General features: G+C 44.4%; 1 protein-coding gene across 1 annotated transcript in view; it reads right to left on the bottom strand.

The window, feature by feature from the left end:
• The window catches only part of TMEM233 (transmembrane protein 233), a 38,170-nt gene extending 14,609 nt beyond the window's left edge, over positions 1–23,561 (bottom strand). Inside the window, exon 1 of the mRNA XM_060612416.3 lies at positions 23,237–23,561. Within this exon, the coding sequence (XP_060468399.1) occupies positions 23,237–23,425 (189 nt within the window). The 5' untranslated portion in view covers positions 23,426–23,561. The remainder of the gene's footprint in view (positions 1–23,236) is intronic.
• Positions 23,562–24,002: the final 441 nt, after the last annotated feature.

The following is a 24,002-nucleotide window of genomic DNA, read 5'->3' as shown; positions in this document are numbered from 1 at the left end:
AGTCTTCAGATCAAAGTCAATGTGTAGAATGTTAGACCTCACAGTCCAGTTCATTTTTTTAAAATTATGTTTTTTTGCAATCCAGTGTAAAATTACGCACATTCAAAATGCTCTTAAATTGATCATTATCCTGTTGTGTTGCTTTGGAAAACCGAGTTCTGAGATGCACTTAGTTAGGGCAACGCACTGGTGTTGATGTAATCAGAGGGAAAATATAGGGAGACTCCTCCCTCCCCGAATATTGTCAACTCCTGGCTGTTTGGATGAAAACACCAGTTCCATGTTCTCAAGTGGGAAGAACAGTAAGCCTGTGCCATACTGAGGGGTACATCTATATCTGTGCATTGCCCCTGAGCAATGGAAGCTTCCCGAGCCACGTGAGTTGTTTGCTACAGGTCAGCAGAGCCAGGCTGGTGACCTGGCCGAGGGAGATTTGGGTGCAAGCCATGAGTGAGTCTTGTTCAACCTTCGTCACCTGCTGCCGCTCTGGCATCTTGTATGTGACCCTCCTCTCTGCAAACCACCACGTTGCTGGGGCTCCTAAGGGAGGTGCTGAGTCGTCTAGAATTGAGGCCTTGGTTGGCTTGAAAGACAGATGAAAGCCTCTTTCAGTATTAGCTATGGATTCTCCTTCCACTGCCCACCCCCCTTCCCACCCCCGCCATGAGTTCTCTTATGAATCTGTTTCCTTCTCTGGTCCTTGAGGAAGGGGCTGTCTATGGCATATCTGCTGGGTAAATGTTAGGGTATGGAGAGATGAGCGTGGCAGCTTTAGAACTCCCAGATTTCACTCTGAAGGACCTCACTGGTTGGGAATCTCGGGGTTCAAGTTGGAGATCTAATAATGAAGCGAGAAGGAATTAGTTCCTCCCTCCCCCATTCATTGGCTGTCATTCTTTGTGTCTCCCAATTTGGAATTGCATACTAAGGGTCTTCTGGCAGATGCTATGGACTGAAGAGGTGGAGATGGGTTGTAGAGAAAATGCGTGGTTTATAAATCTTTTTCTGAAAAGCTTAGAAAGCAAACTATCCCATCTGCTGTGGAAGAACTAGAAAGAAACAGGGGATGACTTAGATACTTAACATTTATATGATCTTATTAGTTCCTTTACAGATTACAAATGTAATTTGTGAACACGTAAAGCATTCAAATGCTACAGAAACAGCCAGTAAATAGTAAGTCCTTTTCCTCATCCTATTTCCCAGGGATAACCATTGTTTGCAGTCTGGTGCATTTGCTTCTAGATCCACCGCCTTCCCTCCCCCCCACCCCCCATCACCTCCCTCAGCCCACCTCCCACCCCCTGCCCACGAATAATATGAAAGGAAAGCTAACACTTTCTCTTGCTTCCATTATGACTAAGTACCTCGTGTCTATCAGTCAAGATAAAGAAATAGCAATTTGTACCCTGAGATAAACCAAGAATACAGGGTCAGTCTGTTGAGCCTATATCCCTCCAATATTGAAACCTTGAGTATTTCCCATAAATCTTGGCAAAGACAACTTCATCTCCATCTTTTGCGATGTTGGTGCCCGAATGGAGGTCACACTTTTGTGGATATTGTAATCTCTTGAGAAAGATACTATTTTGCTTTGTTTATTTGTTTATTTTTAAATCGTGAACAGATTATTGTAAAACTTGGTTACCTTGGCAGTTTCGCAGTTGTTTTCTTTAAATACTTGTGTTGTGCTTTTTATTGGGCTAGCTGGTCCTTTTGAAGGTGGACTCCCTTGCATTTCTTTCCAAGTGAATTTTTTTCTTTTCTAAATGTTTTGGCCTCTGAGTCTTTCTTTGACAAAATAATAATGATAACAGGTAACACTGATTGAGCATTTATATGTGCTAGGCACTGTGTTAAGTATTTTTCTAGGATTATCTCATTTGTCCTCATAACAGGTCTGTGAGGTAGATGCTTTATTGTTTCCATATTACTAATGGGAAAGTTGAGGCGCAGAGAAGTTAAAGTGATTTGCCCAGAGTCACACAGCTAGTTTGGTAAAGTGTGGATGTGTGTATGTGAATGTTTGTTGGTCAAATGTAGTTCTTCTTGATGAATTCTATGCTTCTATCATTAGTCCAGTTTTCTATTAGTTTGTCTTTTTCTTATTGATTTGTGGGAACTTTTTACATATTGTAGATCCACATTGTGCAATAGGAATATAATGGGAGCCTCATATGTAATTTTAAATTTTCTAGTTGCCACATTAAAAAAATAAGAATAAATCGGTGAAATTAACTTTAATAATGTACATAAAAGTCTGTGTGTACACACACACACACACACACACACACACAGAGTTTGTCTGTTTGTTTTCTCTTTATTCCAAAAATATGAATGATATTATACTATCCTGTTCTGCAACTTGCATTTTCCCACTAATATAGGGTGTGCACCTTTCCAAGCTAGTGCTTCTGGGTCTGTCTCATTCTTGTTTTCTTTCTCCAGGCATGATTTAAAAATAGTGAGTTATATTGATGGATTTCCTAATGTTGCATTATCCTTACATCCTTGGGGGGCAATATCTTAATTTGTCATGGCACTTTTTGTTGTTGTTGTTTTTAGGTAACTTTTTGTTTTCAAATAGCTTCAAACTTACAGAAAAATTGTCAGCGTAGTTGTCTCATTCTTTTTAGTGGCTTTGTCACTTACATGGTTGCAACTCACCCATAGACATTTCAGTTACTTAAAGGTTGTTGCAATTACTTAATATGCTTCAGTAGACATCCTTATTCGTAGAGTTTTGTGCGCGTTTGAGTCTCTCCTTAGTTAGGATGGATTCCTAGGAATGAAACTGTGGAATCAAAAGGTAGCTGTGGTTACGTTTGGAGAGACAGAGTCAAATTGCCCTGCAAAAAAAAGGCTAGACAAATTTACACCACCACTAACAGTATTTAAGTGCCCTGTTCCTCATATCCTTGCCAACCTTGTTTATCTTTTTTTTTTTTTTTTTTTGCCACTCTGATAGGTGAAAAAGAATCTCAAAATAACATTTCTTTGGTTTAATGGTGAGGTAGAGCTATCTTTATGTCCTTCAGACCTCTGCTCAAATGTCACCTTCTTAGAGAAACTTTCTAAGAACAGTATATTTAAAACCCTCTCTGGGGGCACCTGGGTGGCTCAGCCGATTAAGTGCCCAACTCTTGACTTTGGCTCAGGTTGTGATCTCATGGTTTGTGAGTTTGAGCCTTGCATCAGGCTCTGCGCTGATGGTGCAGAGCCTGCTTGGATTCTCTCTCTGCCTCTCTTTTTCTCTCTCAAAATAAATAAACTTAAAAAAAATCGTTAAAAAAAGAACCTCTCTCTGGTGACCAATACAGTGCCTGAAACATAGGAGATCAATAAATACTTGTTATATGAATAAATGTTTATTGGTCACCTGTATTTATTCTTGATGAATTTTGTACTTATATCCTTTATCCAGTTTTCTATTGGTTTGTCTTTTGCTTATTGATTTGTGAGAACTTTTTATATATTACAGATCACCACTGTGCAATAGAAATATAATGGGAGCCACATATGTAACTTAGAATTTTCTAGTAGCCACATTAAAAAATTAAACATAAATAGGTGAAGTTAATAATATATATTTGATTTAACCCAACACATCCAAAATAATATCATTAAAAGCTTTGGTGCCCCATATTTCAAATACTCTATAGTCACATGTGGCTAATGGCAACTGTACTGAATAGCACAGCGGATGATATACCTTAACCTGTTACATATATTGCAAAATTTTCCCCTAGTTTCTTCCAGTCCATTTTTCCCCAAATTATAACTTCTATTTTGATATAGATTGAAGCTCATAAGAAGTTGCAAACTATAGATAGTACCAAGAGTTCTCAAAATGCTTCACCAAGCTTCTCCTAATGATGATATCTTACGTAACCATAGCACTTTGTTAAAACCAGGAAACTGGGGCGCCTGGGTGGCGCAGTCGGTTAAGCGTCCGACTTCAGCCAGGTCACGATCTCGCGGTCTGTGAGTTCGAGCCCCGCGTCAGGCTCTGGGCTGATGGCTCGGAGCCTGGAGCCTATTTCCGATTCTGTGTCTCCCTCTCTCTCTGCCCCTCCCCCGTTCATGCTCTGTCTCTCTCTGTCCCAAAAATAAATAAAAAACGTTGAAAAAAAAATTAAAAAAAAAAATAATAAATAAATAAAAAACCAGGAAACTGACATTGGCATGATACTATTAACTGAGATGTTTTTGTTTGTTTTGGTTCGTTGTTTTGTTGTTTTTGTTGTTTTGCTCTGTGTGTAGTTCTGTGAAGTTTTGTCTCACGTAGATTGGAGTGTCCACACTCAAAGAAATTCTCTCATATTACATCCTTCCCCTGTGTCTGTGTCTGTTGTCTTCTAACTTGTATACGTGGTGCTGGGATGTTGCCCGGGGTTCCTTTCTGAGCTGTAGTCCTCATGATTCCCTAAACCAACCACCCTTATTTTCAGGTGCTGGGTGGTAAGGTGTCATCTCTGTTCACCATGAAAATTATGTTGAAAAGAAGGACTTTTAGTTTCCTTCCAGTTTTTATTTTCCTCTGTGAGGCAAATGAAACTTTCTCAGGACATAGAGCAAAGAAGGCCTCACCGCACATTTTATAAGGCTCTTGAGAGTCCCCAGCAGGGCATTTTCTCTGTTGTCCAAGCTTGGGCTTATGCTGGGAGAACGGAATAGTTATTATAAAACCTAAGGACAGCATCCGGGTCTTGGTCAGCTGCCTTGAGCCGGCAAAGGTCACACTTTGATAGAAACGTGGGCAAGTTCCTTTCTCCTGTAGTAAATACTAATGATGTCACAGTCACTGCATCAAGTTATTTCAGGCTTATTTATACATCCCTTCCCTGGATGGACACCTGATACTCAAATACCCACGGAAGGAAAGTTGGTCAGGAACCAGAATTGAGGGTGACTGTTTCTAGGCCCAACTTCAAAAAAACCGTAGCAGGGACCAGCAAGACTGTGTCGTGAGGCTGCACAGCCAGGACTCCTGGCTGCCTGTCAGAAGGTTCAGACGACTCCTGGCATCCACATTTGCAAGAAGGAGAGACTCAGTATAACTCCATAAATTTTGCTAACTGGAGTTGAACACCAGGGGAGCCAACGTTCTGGACATTTGTGACACCTTACATCAAATGGTAAAACTGATCGACTGTCCTGAGCCAGACAAATATGGAAAGCACTTTGTCCTTTCTCTCTGGTCTTAGAGCAGAACTCTTGACACATTCTGCGTGATCCCAGATGAGATGGTGTCACCTATGGGGTAACTGCTGTGCAAGCCTGAGATGCAACTCTTCAGAGTCATGCTTTTTAAATTCTCCTATGTTGGTGGTTCCCAGCCCCCAGCTGACCTTAGAATTACCTGAAGGGACTTCACAGATTCCTATGCCTAAGCCCCCTCCCAGAGCAATTGAATCAAGGTCTCTGGCACTGGGACTCCAGCTTACTTTTTTGTAAGCTTCCCAGGTTATTCTAGGAAGAGTTGAGAACCACTGTTGTAGATGGACATCCATGCATCCATTCAAAAGCTATTTGTTGAGCACCAACTATATGCCAGACAGTGCTCCCCACCCACATGGAGCTCACATTCTGGTGGAGACTGAAAATAAGTAAACAGGCCAATATGATGATTACAGAATCTTACTGAGGCAAGAAAAATGGGGTATAGGGAGGGAGCTTTTGCTGAGGTGGGGCAGTAGGCTGACATGTGAAGATTTGAGAAGGGGCCAGGCCTACAAAAAGTGGGTGGGGGAAGAAGAAGCCTGGCAGGGGAAACAGCACATGCAAAGGTCCAGGGGTAGGAAATAATTTTCTTGTTGAAGGTACTCAAGAAAACCCAGTGTGACTGAAATGTAAGTGTGAAGGAAGGAGGGGGAAGGAGAGAAATAAGAGGCTGGAGGTAAACCAGAGGCCAGGTTAGTTATAATAATAATGAATTATGGTAAAATAATAGTTAATATTCACGAGGTATCTATTTTATGCCAGGCCCTGGACTGACCGTTTATGCCGTCACATAATTGAATCTTCACAATGACCCTCATAGGGGTGAAAAATTTCATGCCCCATTTTACAGGTGAGAAAACTGAGACTCAGAGACAAGGAAGCAAATAACGTTTCCACGTTCAAAGACAACTTTCTAAGGGGGCTACAGACTTAAGCAAATGACCATAAGTTAACTGACAAAGCTCTTACAATAACTACGCCATTATGTCCACAAAAACCTATGAGCTTGATTCAATACACTGTTGATAACCCGGCTTCAGGAAGCTGACTTGATTCTAATTTAATAAAAACTTGGCCACTGATGTAAAAAAAAAAAAAAAAATAGGGCAAATATATCTCCAATCTGTGCTACAGATCTCCCTGTCAAATATTTTGAAAAATTTTTCATTTTCTTTGTTCTTGTCTACCACCAAACGTGCTCAGAAATCCCACGTTCACCCTCAAACAGAATTAGCCCCCAAACCCAAAATAATAGCCATGGAAGACATTGTCAGTTGTTTGTTTGTTTATATTTTGGTTTCCTGGTCCTTATGGATTAAATGAGTTAATACACGTGCAATGCTTCGAGCAGTGCTTGAGAAATAGCATGTCAGTCGGTAAGTATTGGCTATTACATTGATGTTATTATTATTTTGCCATATGCCGATTGACAAAGATGAAAACAAATGAGCTATTAAATATACTTTATTTAATATGCTCTACTTTTATTTAGTATGCTTTATATTCCCCTTGCCCAATTGCGGCCTCCTAGGATTATGCCTACTGTTAAGAAAAAAAGACCTCATAAAAACCAAGAGGTGTCTTCCCTCTTGGTAGGGCAGAGAAGGCACATTCCTGTTACCTGGGACAGGTATGCAGAGAAGCCCCAGCAGCCAGTGACACCACAGCGGGAAGCAGCTTTTTTGGAAGGCTCTTGATGTCTGATAATGCGTAAGGGAAGAGAGCGTAAGTCACTTGTATGGGGGGATGGGACGGGAGTGCCGAGTGGCATTGGCTGGAAACACATCCTTGGCTCCCCATGGCCCTGGAACAGATGCACATTCTTAATCATGGTCTTCCGAGCCCTGCAGGGTCTGACATCCGCCTGCCTCTCCAGCCCCACTTGGAACCTTCCTCCTTGCTCCCCACCTTCCTTTTTCCGGCCCCCTGGTCTTTGTCCTGGTCATTTCTTCTGCTGGGAGCCCTCTTCCCTTGATGTCTCATGTGGCCAGTGCCTGCTCATTCTTCCCGTCTCAGCTTTCATGTCTGCTTCCTCAGGGCGGCCTTCTCAGGTCAGGTCACTCCGTCTTCACTAGTCCCCTGACCTACACGCTGAGTCAGCCCTCGTCTCTTTCCTTCATGGCATCTAAGTGACTCAGTTATTTTACTCTGTTGCTTATTGACTCATTGAGCGTTTGACTCCACCATCTGACTGTGAGCTCCATGAGGGTGGGCGCCATGTCTCTTTTTACTCATTATTCGTTTCCAGTGTCTGATGGAGGACCGGACACAGTATTTCCTTAACTCTCTTCGACGAGGTCAGGTTGACAGAAAAGCAAACAAATAACACAAACAACGCAACCAAACACTGTAATGAAGCAGTTGGTTAACTTAACTTTCTGACCAAGGTAACCAGTCATTTTGGTACTGGCAGAACAGAGGGTAAACTGAGTCATCTAACTTCTGTGTCAGAGTCCTGAAGCGTGGGCTTCTGCCTTAGGATAGCAGACATGGGTTTGCTGTCTGAATGAGCAGAATGAGGAATTTTTGGCTTGAGGTCAAATGCTTATGAAGGGATTTCATCTGCTTTCACTTCAGAAGCCAGAGTCACTGACAGTTTTTCACTTAAATGGACCCCACCACCCCAGTCCTTGTATATGTGTATGTGAATTGTGCTATGCTTCATTTTATTACAGACAATATTTACAATAGATGTTTGGATCTTTTTTTTTTTTTTTTCTTTTTTTTTTTTTTTTTTCTTTTTTTTCAACGTTTTTTTTTTTTTTTTATTTTTGGGACAGAGAGAGACAGAGCATGAACGGGGGAGGGGCAGAGAGAGAGGGAGATACAGAATTGGAAACAGGCTCCAGGCTCCGAGCCATCAGCCCAGAGCCTGACGCGGGGCTCGAACTCGCGGACCGCGAGATCGTGACCTGGCTGAAGTCGGACGCTTAACCGACTGCGCCACCCAGGCGCCCCGATGTTTGGATCTTTAATAGGGTAGTAGCTGAACTCAAAGGAAAATAAGGCCTTGTGTGGATGGCTCTGAGTCTGTTTTCCTCACTTGTAAAATGGGGGTGATAATATCTACAGCACAGGCTGGTTGTGAGGCTTAATTGAAATAATGAGTGTGAAGGGCCTGGTGTTACCTCATTTAATCTTGAAAACAATGTGGAGAGATCTGCATTAACATTCCCGTTGAATAGGTGGGAAAACCGAGGCTCAGAGAAGTTAGATGAAGGGGTGGGGTTGGGATTCGAACCTAGGAGTTGACTGTAGAGCCTGAACCACAAGTGTCTGCCTTTGAATCTGTTGCCAGTTCTTGTTGGGGAGTAAACGAGAGAGAGAGGCTCCGAGCAAAAAAAAAAAAAAAAAGAAAAAAAAAAAAAAGAAAAAGAAAAAAGTCGTTTCATTGAAAACTTTGCAACACATAGACCTCCCCAATGGTCACAAGGCAAGTGAAAGAAACAAGGACCAGACAACCCACTACAGAGGAGACAGCATTGCAGATTACATATCGGATAAGGGACTTGCATCCAGAATATATAAAGAACTCTTACAACTCAACAATAGTAAACAAACAACAATTCAAACAAGCAATTAAAATTGGACAAAGGACCTGGGCAAAGGATCTGAGTAGACATTTCTCCAAACAAGATATACAGATGGCCAATAAGCACATGGGAAGATGCTCACTATCATTAGTCATTAGGGAGCTGCAAATCTAAACCACAAGATACCCAGGAGGGTGACTGGAATAAAAAGACAAACAATGACAAGTTTTACTGAGGACGTGGAGACACTGGAACCCTCCTGCGTGAAAATGTAAAATGGCATAGCTGCTTTGGAAACAGTGTGACAGTTTCTCAGAGTCGTGCCATAGAGTTACTGTATGACTCCACACTTACACTCCCAAGTATATACTTCTCACCCGAGAGAAGTGAAAACATGCATACACAAAAACTTGTCCATGCACGTTCATGGAATGTTATTTAGGATAGCCAAAAAATGGAGTCAACTCAAAAGTCTATCAACAACTGAATGGAAAAACAAAATATGGTCTTATCATACAATGAAGTATTACTTATCTTTAAAAAGAAGGACTGACGTGCTAAAACCTGGATGAACCTTGAAAACGTTAGGCTAAGTGAAAGAAGACTGTCGTAAAAGATCATATAATGCATGATTCCATTTATCTTTATTATTTTTAAAGAGGTATTAATTTATTTTGAAAGAGAGAGTGCACAGGTGCATGTGCAGGGGAGGAGTGGGGGGGGGCAAAGAGGAGGGCTGAGAGAATCCCCAGCAGGCTCCGCGTTGTCAGCCCAGAGCCTGACGTGGGCTCGAATGGAGCCAAAATCGAGTTGGACGGTTAGCCGACTGAGCCATCCAGGCGCCCCCGTATGATTCCATTTATACGAAATGTCTAGAATAGGTAAATCCATGGATACGGAAAGTAGATTAGGGGTTCGGGGAAAGAGGCGTGACAAGTGATTTCTAATGATTATGGGATTTCTTTGAGGGTGACGAAAATTTATTGGATTTAAATAGTGGCAATGATTGCACAACCTTGTGAGTAGAATAAAAATCACTTGAGTTGTATACTTTTTTTTTTTTTTTTTTTTTTTTTTAAGAAGCAAGGCCTGGTGACAGAGCTTTTGTATCTTGAGGGCTCCAGTGGACCAAATGGTGGAGGCCAGAGAATTGGTAGTGTCAGGCAAGAGATGATGTCAGGGCTGAGAAGCAGCTTGAGGGTATATGACTGTTACCCCAATGTCTGCTGGAGATAGCACGAGTTAACCGTTACCACATTGCAGTTTTGTGTGAGAATGTGAGAAGCACCTCTCAGAAATACAGAATGGAATTTTGTGGGAGCTGCCTTAGCAGGGAGGGCCAAGAACCAGTGAAGCCTGGGCTATTGTTTGTTTGTTTGTTTTTATTTTTTTTAACGTTTATTTATTATTGAGAGACAGAGACAGAGCATGAGCAGGGGAGGGGCAGAGAGAGGGGGAGACACAGAATCCGAAGCAGGCTCCCGGCTCTGAGCTGTCAGCACAGAGCCCGGTGTGGGGCTTGAACTCACAAACTGCGATATCATGACCCAAGCCGAAGTCATGACCGGAGCCGAAGTCAGTTGCCTAACCGACTGAGCTACCCAGGCGCCCCTGGGCTATTGTTTATTAATGTCTGCTGTATTCGCACTCACAGCCCATTAATGCCTAGGGAAACTGAGACCCAGACAGAAATAGATCTTACTTCTTTACTGACCAGATTAATTCTGAGTGATTGTTCTAGTTTAGAATGAATTGAAGTAAAGGTAAACCAAAAATTGGTCCTAAACGTGGGAGCAGGTTGGCTTGAGGCCTGGGCAAAGTAATGATCTGTGAAGAGCTCTTGTGTGACACCTCATCAGATAACAGAAGCCCTAGCTTTCTATTTGGTGACCGATTCTGGGATTCCTTCCTGGGGGAGTTAGGTCCATTTTCAGTGGATGACATAGATATCATAGCATATGTCCCTGGAACACACCATGCTTTTTCTACCCCTGGGCCTTTGCACTTCCTGGTTCTGCTCAGATCTTGCCATGACTGGCTTATTTTCATCCTTCAGCCTTTGCCAACCACACTTTCTAAAGTAGAATCTCTTCTCCACCACCTGCTCCCACTAGTCCTTCTCTCTCATACTTCTTGTATATTCTCTTTACAGCATTTACCACTCTCTGAAATGATCTTGTTTATGTGCTAACTTGTGTATAGTCTGTCTTCCCCCACTAAGACAAGTTCTCAGAGAGCCAAGACCTTGACTGTCTCATTCAACAAGCAGGGGAAGGCTGTGGTTGTTCTGTGCTGCCCATAGAGTATAGGGTAGGTGTAGGTTGGCTCAATTTGGGGGCAGAGTAGATCACTTTGGAATGAACAAACAGATCATCTATTTGTTTCCTGTATCTTATTTCTTAACAAGTTCAGAACTCTTGGGGGAAGAAGAGAGGCTAATTCACTGACCCAACATGTGGGCTGCTTCTAGTCACTGAGAACCAGTTAGCTCACAGATGCCCAAAAGGTTAGCTGTGTAAAGCTGACATTTATCTACAGGGTCCCCATAATGTCTGGCACATAGTAAGTGTTCACGAATTGTTGAATGAGTGAATGAATGTGGGAGAACCCCTGCTCCTTGCTTCCTACCCTTGAAAAAGTGGCCAGAGGGTTCCTAAGTGCTGTGGTGTCTTCTCTGAGGGGACCAGGCATACTCAAGTGATGTTTCTTTGTGTTGGCTTAAAGCTCTCTTCCCTCAACTGAATTCCTTTTTCCAGCTTTTCCCTTTGAAGCTCAGGGCTAAGTGCCACCCAGTCAGCTTCCTTCCATAGTGTCAGGGGTCAGGGACCCCATAACTGGAGGAGAAGGCTAATGGCCCAGGCTCTCTCTGTCTTTGGTCGTACAGATGTCTGTTTGCAATACCCCTGCCTCTTCTGTTTTCCTTCTCGTTGAAAATGGGCTTTGGACTTCATCACAATCAAGCACAAATATGGAAGGGACTTTTTTGGGGGCTCATGGGATGTTGAAGTATTGGAGGTGTTCTGGCCAGTGTCCATTTACTTTCGTTGGTAGATACCTAGGAGATAGTGTGGCCCAAGGGAAGGCATTATGAGCCACGTGTCCTTCAAAAGCATGAAGAACGTAGCTCAGGAGCATCAGGTGACCTCTGTGCAGTTGAGAGACAGAACAAAAAAGTGGGCGTCGCTATGGAAAACAGTACGGCATTTGAAATTTTTGTTATTGTTTGATGTGTCGGGTTGCCAGTACTGAAATCCCAGTTTTGGAACGTGTTCCCTTTCCTTCAAGACACGTCTTCTTTCAAGACCATTCTCATTTTCACCATCCCTGTATCTCTAGTACATATTTGGCCAGTGGGAAGTGAAGTTACCTCCCTTTCTCTGTCTCTCTTTGTGTATGTATCTCTCTCTATCTCTCTGTCTCTGTCTCTCTGTCTCTCTCTTACACACACACACAGACTCACATACCTGTATAGACTTACATCAATGCCTGAACATACCCTCAGATACTTTTGTTCGGGCGTAAGAACTCTTTATATAGATCAGCATTGTCTTAGATCCCCAACTCCTCAGTAGCAGGCTCCATCAAAATAGCTTGATGGGTGTGGGTCCTTTAGTAATAATGTGAGTTTTCAGATGACTTTCAGATTTCTCATTTAGATTTTGCTTGCTCCTAAGTTTCTGTGCCTAAAGGTAGTGCTGGAAATTTAGAGATGGGGCTTGTCGACCACAAGGCCCATTTCCTTGTCATCACCCTTCATTCATTCATGCTTGTCTGTCTCCTTCTCGTGCTTCTGGGCTGTTTCTCTCCATAAATATCTTCAAGGACAAGTGAGAATTGTCCTTTTGCCCGTCTCTCATTAAAACCAAAAAGCTAGAGAGGAATTCTGCCAGGCTTGATTGAGAGTATTATATGATGCTTCTTTTATTGATGGGGCAAGTCCTATCAAAGAGCAAGGCATAGCCACCTGATTATAATCCTTCAAGAGGCTAGATTATAAACTCCATGGGGCAAAGACTATCATGTTTGATTTTGCCCACTAGTGTCATCTTTCTTTCCTTTTTTAAAAAAAAATTCCAGTGTAATTAGTATACAGTGTTATATTAGTTTCAGGTGTACAATGTAGGGGTTCATCAATTCCATATGTTACTTAGTGTTACCTTTCTGAGCCTTGCTTCCTTGTGGATAAATGGGGCAAACGGCTTTCTTGCATATCCTTGCTGGGATTTTGTGAGGAAAAAGTGAAGTTGTGTCCATATGAAAATGCTTTGAGAAGTAAAGACATATGGACAAATAAGATGATGGTGATGATGATGATGATAATGGCGATACCACACTACCAAAATTGTCCAGAACAAAGAACAAATGAAATTATCAGAAGAGGGAGTTAAATATAGAAGGCCTCTTTCAGTTTGGGAGAATAGGACACATAAAGAGTAAAGGAAACAGAAAGACGAATTTCTGAATTTCACCTACGGGAGAAGAGAGAATGAGGGAGAAAGAACATCAGCAGAAGTTTGGGGAGGGGGACCCACTAAAAACACCTCTGTTGGAAGAAAGTGGGGAGAGGTGGGCGTACAAGACAAGAATGTTAGGGATGGAACACTTCCATATTAACAATGGCTCAGTCCGTTAAGAGTGAGAACCTGTATCATTAAGAACAGTATTTCCCAAAGTGTGCTTTGTGGCGTATTAGCCTTAGGATCAAAGGGTCCTGGGCTACATGTTAAGCAAATTATGCCCTCTGTTAACTCTGCCACTGAAGAGCCACAAGGCACAGTGTTGGCCACACGTTCTGAGAAACCCTGAAGGAAAGGAAGGGGTTTACTTTTGCTAAACTTAGCATTTGACCTCCCAATTTCATAACCCCTCCCCGCCCCTTTTTTGGTAAAACTTGTTAACATTGGGCAGAACCAGTTGTCCAAGAAGCATGGTTCTGGGAAGTCTGGCTTAATTCTTGACCTTGGAGTTTTGAGATACAAACCTAATGCCAGCATAATTGGAGGTTTTCAGATATGTTCAGGCTCATGCTTTGAAGGCATCGCATTTCTGGGTGAGTGGCTCTGAACTGAAGAGAGTCGTCCCATGGACTAGCAAGTTGAAGATAGAGACCAGTTTCTAAGCATGGACCCACTGGTCTGCAGTGTGAGGATGCTGGTGAGCTCCAGACCAGCCAAGAAAGTTATCGTTGGGAACCGAGCCTTGGCCAGCCTCTCGGTGAATCATGGCATTAGCCTAGTAGATCTCCTGGATATTTTTCAAAAAAGTTGTGGCAGAAATGCAGAACGTAGCTCAGAAGCAAGGAGCATCCTCAGAGATAAAGGTAGGAACAAACTTAGGCCTCTGTTGCCATTCATCCATCCAGTTCATTCATTCATTTATCAAATAAATGTTACTTGTTGACAATGTGCTCTGCATTGTGCTAGGTGAGCTCAAGGGGCACATGTGCACAAATTGGTGTGAAGAAATAAAGGTGCACTGAGAGAAATCTATTCCAAGTATAGTGGGCACAACCTAGGGTGAGGGAGAAGGGCAATCAAAAAGGCCCTCATGGAAGAGGTGATTTTCCAGCTGAGTTTTGAAAGAGGAGTAAAATCTGCATTTTAACAAGATCCTCAAGTGCTTGAAATTTGAGAAGCACTCCCGTGGGAGGTGAGGCCTCCTACTTGGTCTCCCCTTGATGATTCTTCACAAGTTTCCTCCGAAGTCATCATTAAAATTCATACGTTATAAGTCAGAAATAATTTGCTTATTAATGACAAACTGCCCCTCAACCATGGCCTGTTTTGCTGACTCATTTAATAGCTGCTATTGTTATCTGGGCAGTGTTTGATGACTTTGGGAAATAGGCTCTGGTTGGACTTTTTTTTTTTTTTCCTTTTTCCTTAAAAAAAAAAAAAAAGGTGTTATGGGGGCGCCTGGGTAGCTCAGTCAGTTAAGCATCTGGCTTTGGCTCAGGTCATGATCTCCCAGTTTGTGAGTTCGAGCCCCGCGTCAGGCTCTGTGCTGACGGCTTGGAGCCTGCTTCAGGTTCTGTGTCTCCCTCTCTCTATGTGCCCCTCCCCTGCTCATGCTCTGTCTCTCTCTGTCTCTCAAAAATGAATAAACGTTTAAGAAAAAAAAACAGCTCTTACAGAATTTTTTTTTTTTTTCAACGTTTTTTATTTTATTTTTGGGACAGAGAGAGACAGAGCATGAACGGGGGAGGGACAGAGAGAGAGGGAGACACAGAATCGGAAACAGGCTCCAGGCTCCGAGCCATCAGCCCAGAGCCTGACGCGGGGCTCGAACTCACGGACCGCGAGATCGTGACCTGGCTGAAGTCGGACGCTTAACCGACTGCGCCACCCAGGCGCCCCCAGAATTTTTTTAAACATGAAAAAAATAATGTTCCCATGACCCAGCTTCACGAGCCATCCATTAGTGGTCAATCTTGTTTTATCTATATTTCCCATATTATGTTATGATGCAATCATCATATCATTTTATCAGTAAATTAAAATAGTATTTAAAATGTATTTTCTTTTAGAGAGGCAAAAAAATGTTTTCTTTTATAGGAACACACAGATTAACATCTTGAAATAGATGTAGTCTGTACCTCTAATAGCCTAGGACTGAAAGGACTCCAATAGCAGTTTAAGGTCTAGATTCCCAAGTAACAAATGTCAGTGGCCACCCTCTGCCACATAGTAACAAACAAAGCAGGGGCTGCTTGGCTGACATGCATATCTATAAAATCTGCAGGCATCTATAACAGAAATTTCTAACAATGCCACACTTCAGGTAAGGTTCTTACCATCTGGAACCGTTTTTTTACCCTTCAGAGCTGCATGTGCCAGAATTCATAAGAAATAAATCACAAGGGTCTCTTAATATTAATACCCCGTTTCTCAGCTGACAGTCGTGTGGGAAGAGCTGGAGAGGGTTGGGGAGAACCCAAACTGAGAGGCCCTATTGGGTCTATAGTAGCTTACAGTAGCAATAGACCCAGTATTGGGTCTATTGTAACTTATTGGCTACAGTATTTAGAGCTCCAACTTGTGAGCAGTGTTAAATCTCCTGGGTCAGCTTCCTGGACTGAGAGATCTGTTATTTCCAAGTTCTGCCTTGGAACACACACACAAGTGTGGACCCAACTCACACAATGAGACCCATTGCCTTGTTATGAGGAGGATTTCTCTTTGCCTCTTTTCTGTGTTGGATCTTTTTTTGCTGGATTCTGTGTCTTTCTCTTTCTTGATTTACTGCTTTGTTTTGGGGGAGCACATCCTCCCATAGCTTTCTGAGAAATGGTGTATGGGAGATAGTTTTTGTTGTTGTTGTTATTGTTGTTTGGGTTTTTTTGGGGGGGATCTTGAATGTCTGGAAATATCTTTATTCTCTCCCTTGACCAATTGTTTGGATGGGTCTAAATCGAGGTTGGAAACAATTTTCCTTCGGGATTTGGAAGTCATTGTTTCACTGTTTAACTTTCAACATTGCTGAAAACATGGCATGCTCTTTCTTCTTCTAAAGTTTGTAGGATTGGGGAGAAATTTTACCCTTAAATATCTGAAATTTCACCACGATGTGCTTTGGTACACATTTTATTGGGTATCAGGGGACTCTTTCAATCTGGAAACTCATGCATTCAGTTCTGAACATTTTTCCTGTAATCATTTATTTAATAATTTCCTCTCTTCAATTTTCTTTGTTTGCTTTTGGAACTTTCCGATTAGATGTTGGATTTCTGGGAATGATTCTCAAATTTTCTTATATTTTCTTGAGTATTTTCATCTTTGGGGGAGAAAATATCCTTCCTCATTTTTTTTTTATTGTGACAAAATATACATAACATTTACTCTCTTAACTATTTCTAAGCGTACAGTTCGGTGACATTCAGTACATACACATTGTTAGGCAGCCATGGCCACCACCCTCCCCCAGAACTTTCCCTGTCTTCCCAAACTGAGACTTTGTATCCATGAAATAATAACTCCACATTCCCCTTACTCTGCAGCCACTGACAACCACCATCTCCTTTCTGTCTCAATGAATGTGACTACTCTATGTACCTCATGTAAGTGGGATCATGGAATATTTGTCCTTTTGTGGCTGGCTTATTTCACTCAGCATAGCGTCTTCAAGGGGTATATTGTAGCATGCATCAGAATTTCCTTTCCTTGAAAGGCTGAATAAATATTCCATTGTATGTGTATACCACCTTTTATTTGTCCATTCATCTGTTGATGGACATTTAAGTTGCTGCCACATTTTTCCATCTTTTTGATTTTTGTATTACTTCCCTGAGTTTATCTCAACTTTGACTTCTAATCCTTCTGTTTTTTTTTTTTTTAATCTACCCTCATATTTTTAAGTCCCAAGCTCTGTGTTTTGCTTCTCTGATTTATTTTTTTTCCCAACCTATTCTTGTTTTGCGGTTACCACCCAGTTTCTTATTTCTCTGAGGATGTTCATCATCTGGCCTTGAAGTTTTCTTGCGCCTCTTGGCATTATTTATTTCCTTGCACTTCATTTCTTCTGTAAACCACAGGTCTCTTAATTCAGAAGAATTGCTCCCATGTCCAATAATCTGTGACTGCCTGTTCATATTTGAAAGTGAGACACTGAAAAACTTCCTGGAAGTTTTGTGTGTGAGGATGGGGCTTGTCAACGGGTGGGTGGCCTGGCATGACTGGGTGGCAGTTCCATGATTTCTCTGGAGAACTTCTAAATGTTTGTGTCTGCAGGTTTGTTTTCTTTTGGTATGACCACATTCTTGAAGAGAAGTTCTCCAGTCTCCTACCTGGATGCCAGGGTAGGGGTACTAAGTGGGGACAGGGGCTAGAGCCTTCCTTGTTCCGTGGTATCTTAACTGTAACCTCAGGTGTCTAGAGCCATTGTGTTTAATCTCACCAGAGAGCAAATCTCCCATCTTTTGTCAGGGTTGTTGAGGAAGTAGGTGCCTACTGCATGGGCTGACAGATGACCTCTGGTAATAATGACTTCTTAAACAGACTTGCAAAGATTCCTCCTCTCTTTGGCCCTACTTTTAATTCCTACCTTCAGAAGTGATATCTTCAATGGGTGCCTCCAATTTCTGAGTCTTTCTAGAGTTTTTTTAGGGTACACTGACTTTATTCTTGTTGGCTTCTTCTTCTGCAGGATTCAGATTTCAGTGTTATCTACTCTGTAAAGTCAGTCAGTGTTCAGCTAGCCATTTTCCATGTTCCAAGATTTTGTCACCTCTTTCATTGCTTCGCCTGTTCTCCTAATTTGTCCTTCGGTGTTTGTGCCCTTTTAAATTCACTTACTTTCATTTTAAGTGGTTTTGGAAGGGAGTGGAGGAGAGCAAGCATGTTTAATATTCTGTGCTTAACCAAAAGTCTTCCTTGTTTATTCGTATGCATTCCAGTTTAGCATTAATATTTACTTTTAGGCTGCAACAGTTATTTATTCCAGTGACATATTTTCTTGTCATTGCTTTTGTTCTTACTGAATTTTCTTTTTTTTTTTTTTAAATTTTTTTTTTTTTTCTCCAACGTTTTTTATTTATTTTTGGGACAGAGAGAGACAGAGCATGAACGGGGGAGGGGCAGAGAGAGAGGGAGACACAGAGTTGGAAACAGGCTCCAGGCTCCGAGCCATCAGCCCAGAGCCTGACGCGGGGCTCGAACTCACGGACCGCGAGATCGTGACCTGGCTGAAGTCGGACGCTTAACCGACTGCGCCACCCAGGCGCCCCTGAATTTTCTAGTCTCAATAAAAAGAGAAAAACTGCCACTGAAAAGGCAATGGCTGTATCACTAAAATGTACACACCGTCATCTCCATCATCATCATCATCATCATCATCATCATCATCATCATTGATACTTATTGAATGCTAGCTGTGTCCTAGGCAATGGGATGAAAACATTTAACTTTTATCATCCAGTCTTCACAGCAGTACTTGGGTAAGTACTATCACAATGGCCATTTTACAGGGTTGGAAAACCAAGCCTCAGAAAGACTGAGTCAGTGGCATGAGATCACAAAAGTAGCAAATGGCAGAAAAGGATTTGAACCTCAGTGGTTGGTATCTAGACAAGTTCTCTAAGTGTGAGGGAGAAGTTCTGTTGAAAGAAGGCTTATATATCACCCAGTCAAATGTCATTGGCTGTTTCATATTCACTCTTAAGAGTGACCAGATTGGTTCAGCTGTGCAAATGACTGTATCACATACTCATCAAGTATGGAGGCTGAGCATGGATTCAACTCCAGTCTCTTGAGCCAGGTAGCAAATACCAGCCACACAAACAACAGATGGTGAACTCAACCTGAAATTGCCAACACTCCTGCAATTTGCCTGGAACCTTTCTTCTACATCTAAGAGCACAGAAATCTTGCTGATCTTATTTACTGCTTGATAGAGGTAAAGGAGTATATCGACATCTGGAATCGAGCATGGCACATAATAGATGCTCAAGAAATATTTGTTGCACAAACAGACATTCTTTCTCCAGAGTCAGAAGCCGTATGGAAGTTATGGAGTTCCTTTTGGATGGAATAAACAAAGATACCCAGGGATGGATGGGAGCATGGGGAATGAGGCTTGAAAGCCAGCCTGAAGCTCCATTTTCCAAGCCATATGGCCTGATGCAGGGCTCCATCTGTATGGAGAAGGGGTGCCATTTTCAAATTCCTACGAATGTGCAATTTGGGCTAGCAGTGGCTCAGGCCGGGGACAAGTTCTTGAGACATCTGTCCCTGAAATTGAGTACAGGTTAAGTGCACTTTCAATGCAGGCAGAAGCAAAGATGTCTATGTCTCTGCCCCTGGCAATGCTTGGCTCATCAAAGTTTGGATACAACAAGCCATGTTGTACCAATTCTCACCTGTAGGGCACTGACTGCCTCACAACTCCCAGGACTTCCCTACCTCCACATGGGGGTGGTGGGAAGATAACAGATGCCCACACACAGCTTGAAGAATGTTCTTCCAAATGTATATTTTTCAAAGTAGTTTTATTATCCCTCAACATCTCCAACTGGGTAATTTATAGAAGGCTTCTCAGGCTTGGTTTAATAAAGAATCTCGATTGTTTCGAGATTTGCTGGTTCTTCCTACAGTTCTGGGAACTAGTTATTTTGAGCCTTATCAATATTTTCCATACATTCACATTCATGTGACTTTGTATTATCTTTACCGTGTTTCTTGATTGGGGTGTTGTTGATATTTGGGGTAGGTCAGTTCTTCATTGGGTGACAGACTCCAGCATTGCAGGATGCGACTACTCTTAGCTCTTTCCAACAAATGCTGGTAGTGCCCCCACATCACTGCGACACCACAGTTTTTGAGTGCCTCCATGGGGAATGGCATCACTCCCAGCAACGGTGTGCCTGACTTTACCACAAATTGTGGATAAGTCAGACTTGGAAATAGCCAGATGGAAGCCCGCAAGACACCCTAGGGAAACACACAGCTGGCCAAGTTGGTCAGCCACCTCCTTCCTGCACACCTTTCCTCTTCCTCTTTATTCTTTGGACTTTGGAGTCTTTATCATGAAATGTGTCGAGCCCAGATCCACATGGTTTCAATGGGAAAGCACCTCAGAGGGAGTGCAATGGGGAGGGTGTGGGAAGCTCTTTCTTAGAATTTGGGTTTCATTTATTTGATGTTCTGTTTGGCTTCGTATGTGACATATGTTGTTTCCAGGCTCCAGATCTATCCATCTGTCTGAAAATTATTGCATGTACCTAGCACAATGCTGGGAGCTCGACATGCTTTATCTTGTTCCATCCTTATAAAGCTTTGCTCCAGTTAAAACGCTTTTCAAATTTCCATTTTCTTTCTTTTTTTTTTTTTTATAAATTGTTTTAAATGTTTATTCTTGAGAGAGAGACATACACACACAGAGTGCAAGCAGGAGAGGGGTAGAGAGAAGGATCCGAAGCAGGCCCCAGGCTCTGAGCTGTCAGCACAGAGCCTGATGCAGGGCTCCAACTCACAAACCGTGAGATCATGACCTGAGTGGAAGTCAGATGCTTCACCGACTGACCCATCCAAGTGCCCCTCAAATTCCCATTTTCTAGATGAAGAAACCAAGGCTTTGAGAAGGTATGAAACTTGCCCATGGTCAACATTCCCAACTCCAGTGTCTGGTTTCTGGCATTGGAGTGGTGTCTTGCTATAAAACTACTGGAAAAGTCTTGAGAGAGGGAATGGGGAGGAGGGGGTCAAAAAAAGAGGTTTCCATTCAAAGCATGTACCAGTCTTATCCCCAGGACACACCAAGTGGCATCATTAGTATCCAACCTGTCACCACCAGCTGGAGTGTTAGCTCATATCCGATCAATGAAGGAAAAAGCCTTTGCAGGCAGTTTTATAATTGGCACTGGGAAAGGGGTGAACTGTCTGCTGATTCATTAATAAATCAGGATAGAGTGTGGGCACCGATTCCAGCCAGAGTGTCTGCTGCTGCTTGGGGAATTTGGCTGCAGCATCCTCCCCAGTTCGCTGCAGAAAACCCAAGACCGGATATCTCTCTGGTGAGGAAGGAAGGGAGGAAACTGGCTGGCTGGTTCTAAGGAACCTGATACCACGGTTTTCCTGGCTCCAGTGGGGAAAAAGGCAGCAGGAGTTGAGCAGACATCATGATCCATTAACACCATTCATTCATTCATTCATTCCCACACACATGCATTCATTTCATGTATTTATGGAGCATCCATCACCTGCCAGATTCTCTTCTAGGTGCTGAAGATACAGCAGCAAACAACACTGGCGAATACCCCTACCCTCATAGGGCTTATACTCTAAGGAAGGGACACAAACAGTAAGCACAGTAATAAGTAAAACAATGTATCAGATGGAAGAGAAGTGCTTTGGGCGGAAAACAGCAGGGAAAGGGGAGTAGAGCTTGTGGGGATTTTGATTTTCAACACTGACATCTGAGTAAAGATCTAGTATTAGCGTCATGCTGGACACTTGTTCCAAGCGTTTTATAATCATCTCATTAATACGGCAACGTCAAGAAATTATGGCTATGATTATTCCCATCTGACAGACAGAAAGAGGCGGAAGGTAAGAGAGGTGCAGCGATTTCCGGAGATCGTACAGCTTAGTCTGTGGTCGGAACTCGTGTTTGAAACCAGGCAGTCAGAGTTTCAGCGGCGGCCCGCTTGCATGCTGGTGCAGACAGCGGACAAACGGGGTTTGGGACAGAGCAGGCTGAGCGTGCAGATGAAATCTTTGTGTGTACCCACCAAGCGAGTGTGGGCGGACTTGCGTGGGGGACGGGGGCGGATCTTCAGCTCGATCTTCCTGAGCTGAATCCCACTCTCGGTCTGTGGCTGCGGAGTTGGGTCGCCCAGCTGCAGGCGAGGTGGACCCGCGGGAGAGGGAGCTCGCTGCAAGGGTTGTCCCGGGACAGTGCCGGTCGGAACCTCACCCCGCCGCCACCCCCGGGCCAGCTGCTCCAGTCAATAAGGCGAGGGCCTCGAGGACGCTCGCCGCCCTCCTGGTGGGTTTCTCCCGGGAGTTCCCACCGGGGCTGAAGGGGGCCGCGGAGCCCAGCTCTGGGAGGGCAGACTGGAACACCAGCAGCGTCTGGGCGAGAGAGGCGCGCGGTTCGGGAGGCGGGCGCGCACAGGGCACGAGGAGTACCCCAGTGCATTCCCGGGAGCGCCCCGGGACAGAGCGGTGGAGGGGTGCCAGGGAGCCCTTGGGGGACGCCAAGAGAGGCGGAGATAGGGTAGGCGCGCCGCAGAAAGAGTAAAAGAGAGGCGAGGGCGCATGTCGGCGGGGGCGCTCAAGAAAGGCCTGGAGAGAGTGCAGGCCGCTGGAGAGAGGGAGCCGGGGTGGTGGGTGGTGGGTGGTGGCGGAAAGTGCCAAGGAGAGGGAGCTGGCGTAGGAAGAAGCAAGAAGGAACCGTTGCCTGGAGGGGTGTGCCTAAGAAAGCACGGGACCAGGGTCAAGGAGAGGGCGTCGGAAATCTCTTGGGGATCCCCAGAAAGACTGTATGCTAAAAGAGTGCCACGCGCTGGAGAGGGGGGCCCCGGTCGCGGCACGGAGCGGGCCGTAGAACCGGCGCGCTCAGAGAGTGGGGCGTGCTGTTGCCCGCACGGGTGGCGCACTTGGAGGTTCCAGAAAAGCAGGTTGAGAAGAGCCGCACCGGTGCTCAGGGATGTCAGAGGAGACAGGGAAAGAAGCCGCAGAGTCCACGGAAGAACTCCGCGTGTTGGAAAGAGTGCACCCACCATGGGCGCTGGAAGGACGTGGAGAGCCGGCCTGGGAGAGGCTGGGTCAGGGCTCTGAGCGCCCCAGGGAGAGCAGAGGAGGCGCTAGTGGTTGGTGGCGGAGTTCTGAGAGCCTGAGAAAAAGGAGGGGGCGCAGAGGACGGAAAACCCCGGGTGCGCCGGGCAGTGCGTAAGGGAGCGGTGGAGAGCGCGCTGGGTCCCCAGTACTGGCGCAACGCTGCCCAGGTCTCCCCTCCCCGATTGCTCCAGGTCCTAACTCACTCACCATGATGGAGAAGACGAAAGCCACGATGTTGATGGGGTACGCGGGGCAAAAACACGAGACGATGGCGAGCCACAGGTAGTTCTTGGGCCTGGGCACGTCCTCCTCGGTCTTGTCATCCTCGGTGTTGGCCTCGGGACTGCTGTCCAAAGCCCTCTTGAAGTCCGCGCTGGGGTCGTTGTACTGAGACATGGGCGAGGCCGGCGGCACAGGGAGGGCGGAGGAGCGCACGGTCGGCGTGGTCTGGGACTCTGGCCGCCCGCTCTGGCGAGGCTCTGAAAAGCCAGCGGCGCGGGGCTCGAGGGAGACGTGACCTCACTTCTCCGGCGTCCTCCGCCTGGGCTGAGGGACGTGGGCCAAGAACCTCGGCACAAGAGGGAGGGAGGGAGCAAGGGGGTGAGGAGAGGCGGCGGGGAGGAGAGGGAGCCCGCCCGCCTGAGTAACAGGGGGAAGGCACTTCTTGCAGACACACCCAGAGACCATCAGACAGACGCACAGACTCACTCCTGAGTCCAGAATGGCAGGAGGCACAGGGAAGGGGAGAGCGAAGGCCCTTTAAGGTGCAAACTGGCCCGCCTTAGGTCTGAAGAGGACCAGGTATCTTTTCGAGCTGCTGTATTTGAATACACTAAGTGTAACGGAGGGTAATGCAACCTTATCCATGTGGCCACAGAGTTCCTCCTTCCCCTTGACTAACAATTTGCTTTTCCTGACCCAATCCCTTCTGGTACTCAGACCCTGAACACTGAGCCCCAGTAATTTCTCTTCC

The sequence above is a fragment of the Panthera onca genome, chromosome D3 (assembly GCF_046562875.1).
Source record: "Panthera onca isolate mPanOnc1 chromosome D3, mPanOnc1 haplotype 2, whole genome shotgun sequence".
Classification (NCBI taxonomy): domain Eukaryota; kingdom Metazoa; phylum Chordata; class Mammalia; order Carnivora; family Felidae; genus Panthera; species Panthera onca.
Note: the sequence above shows the minus strand (reverse complement) of the source record. Positions and strands in the feature narration are given on the sequence as shown.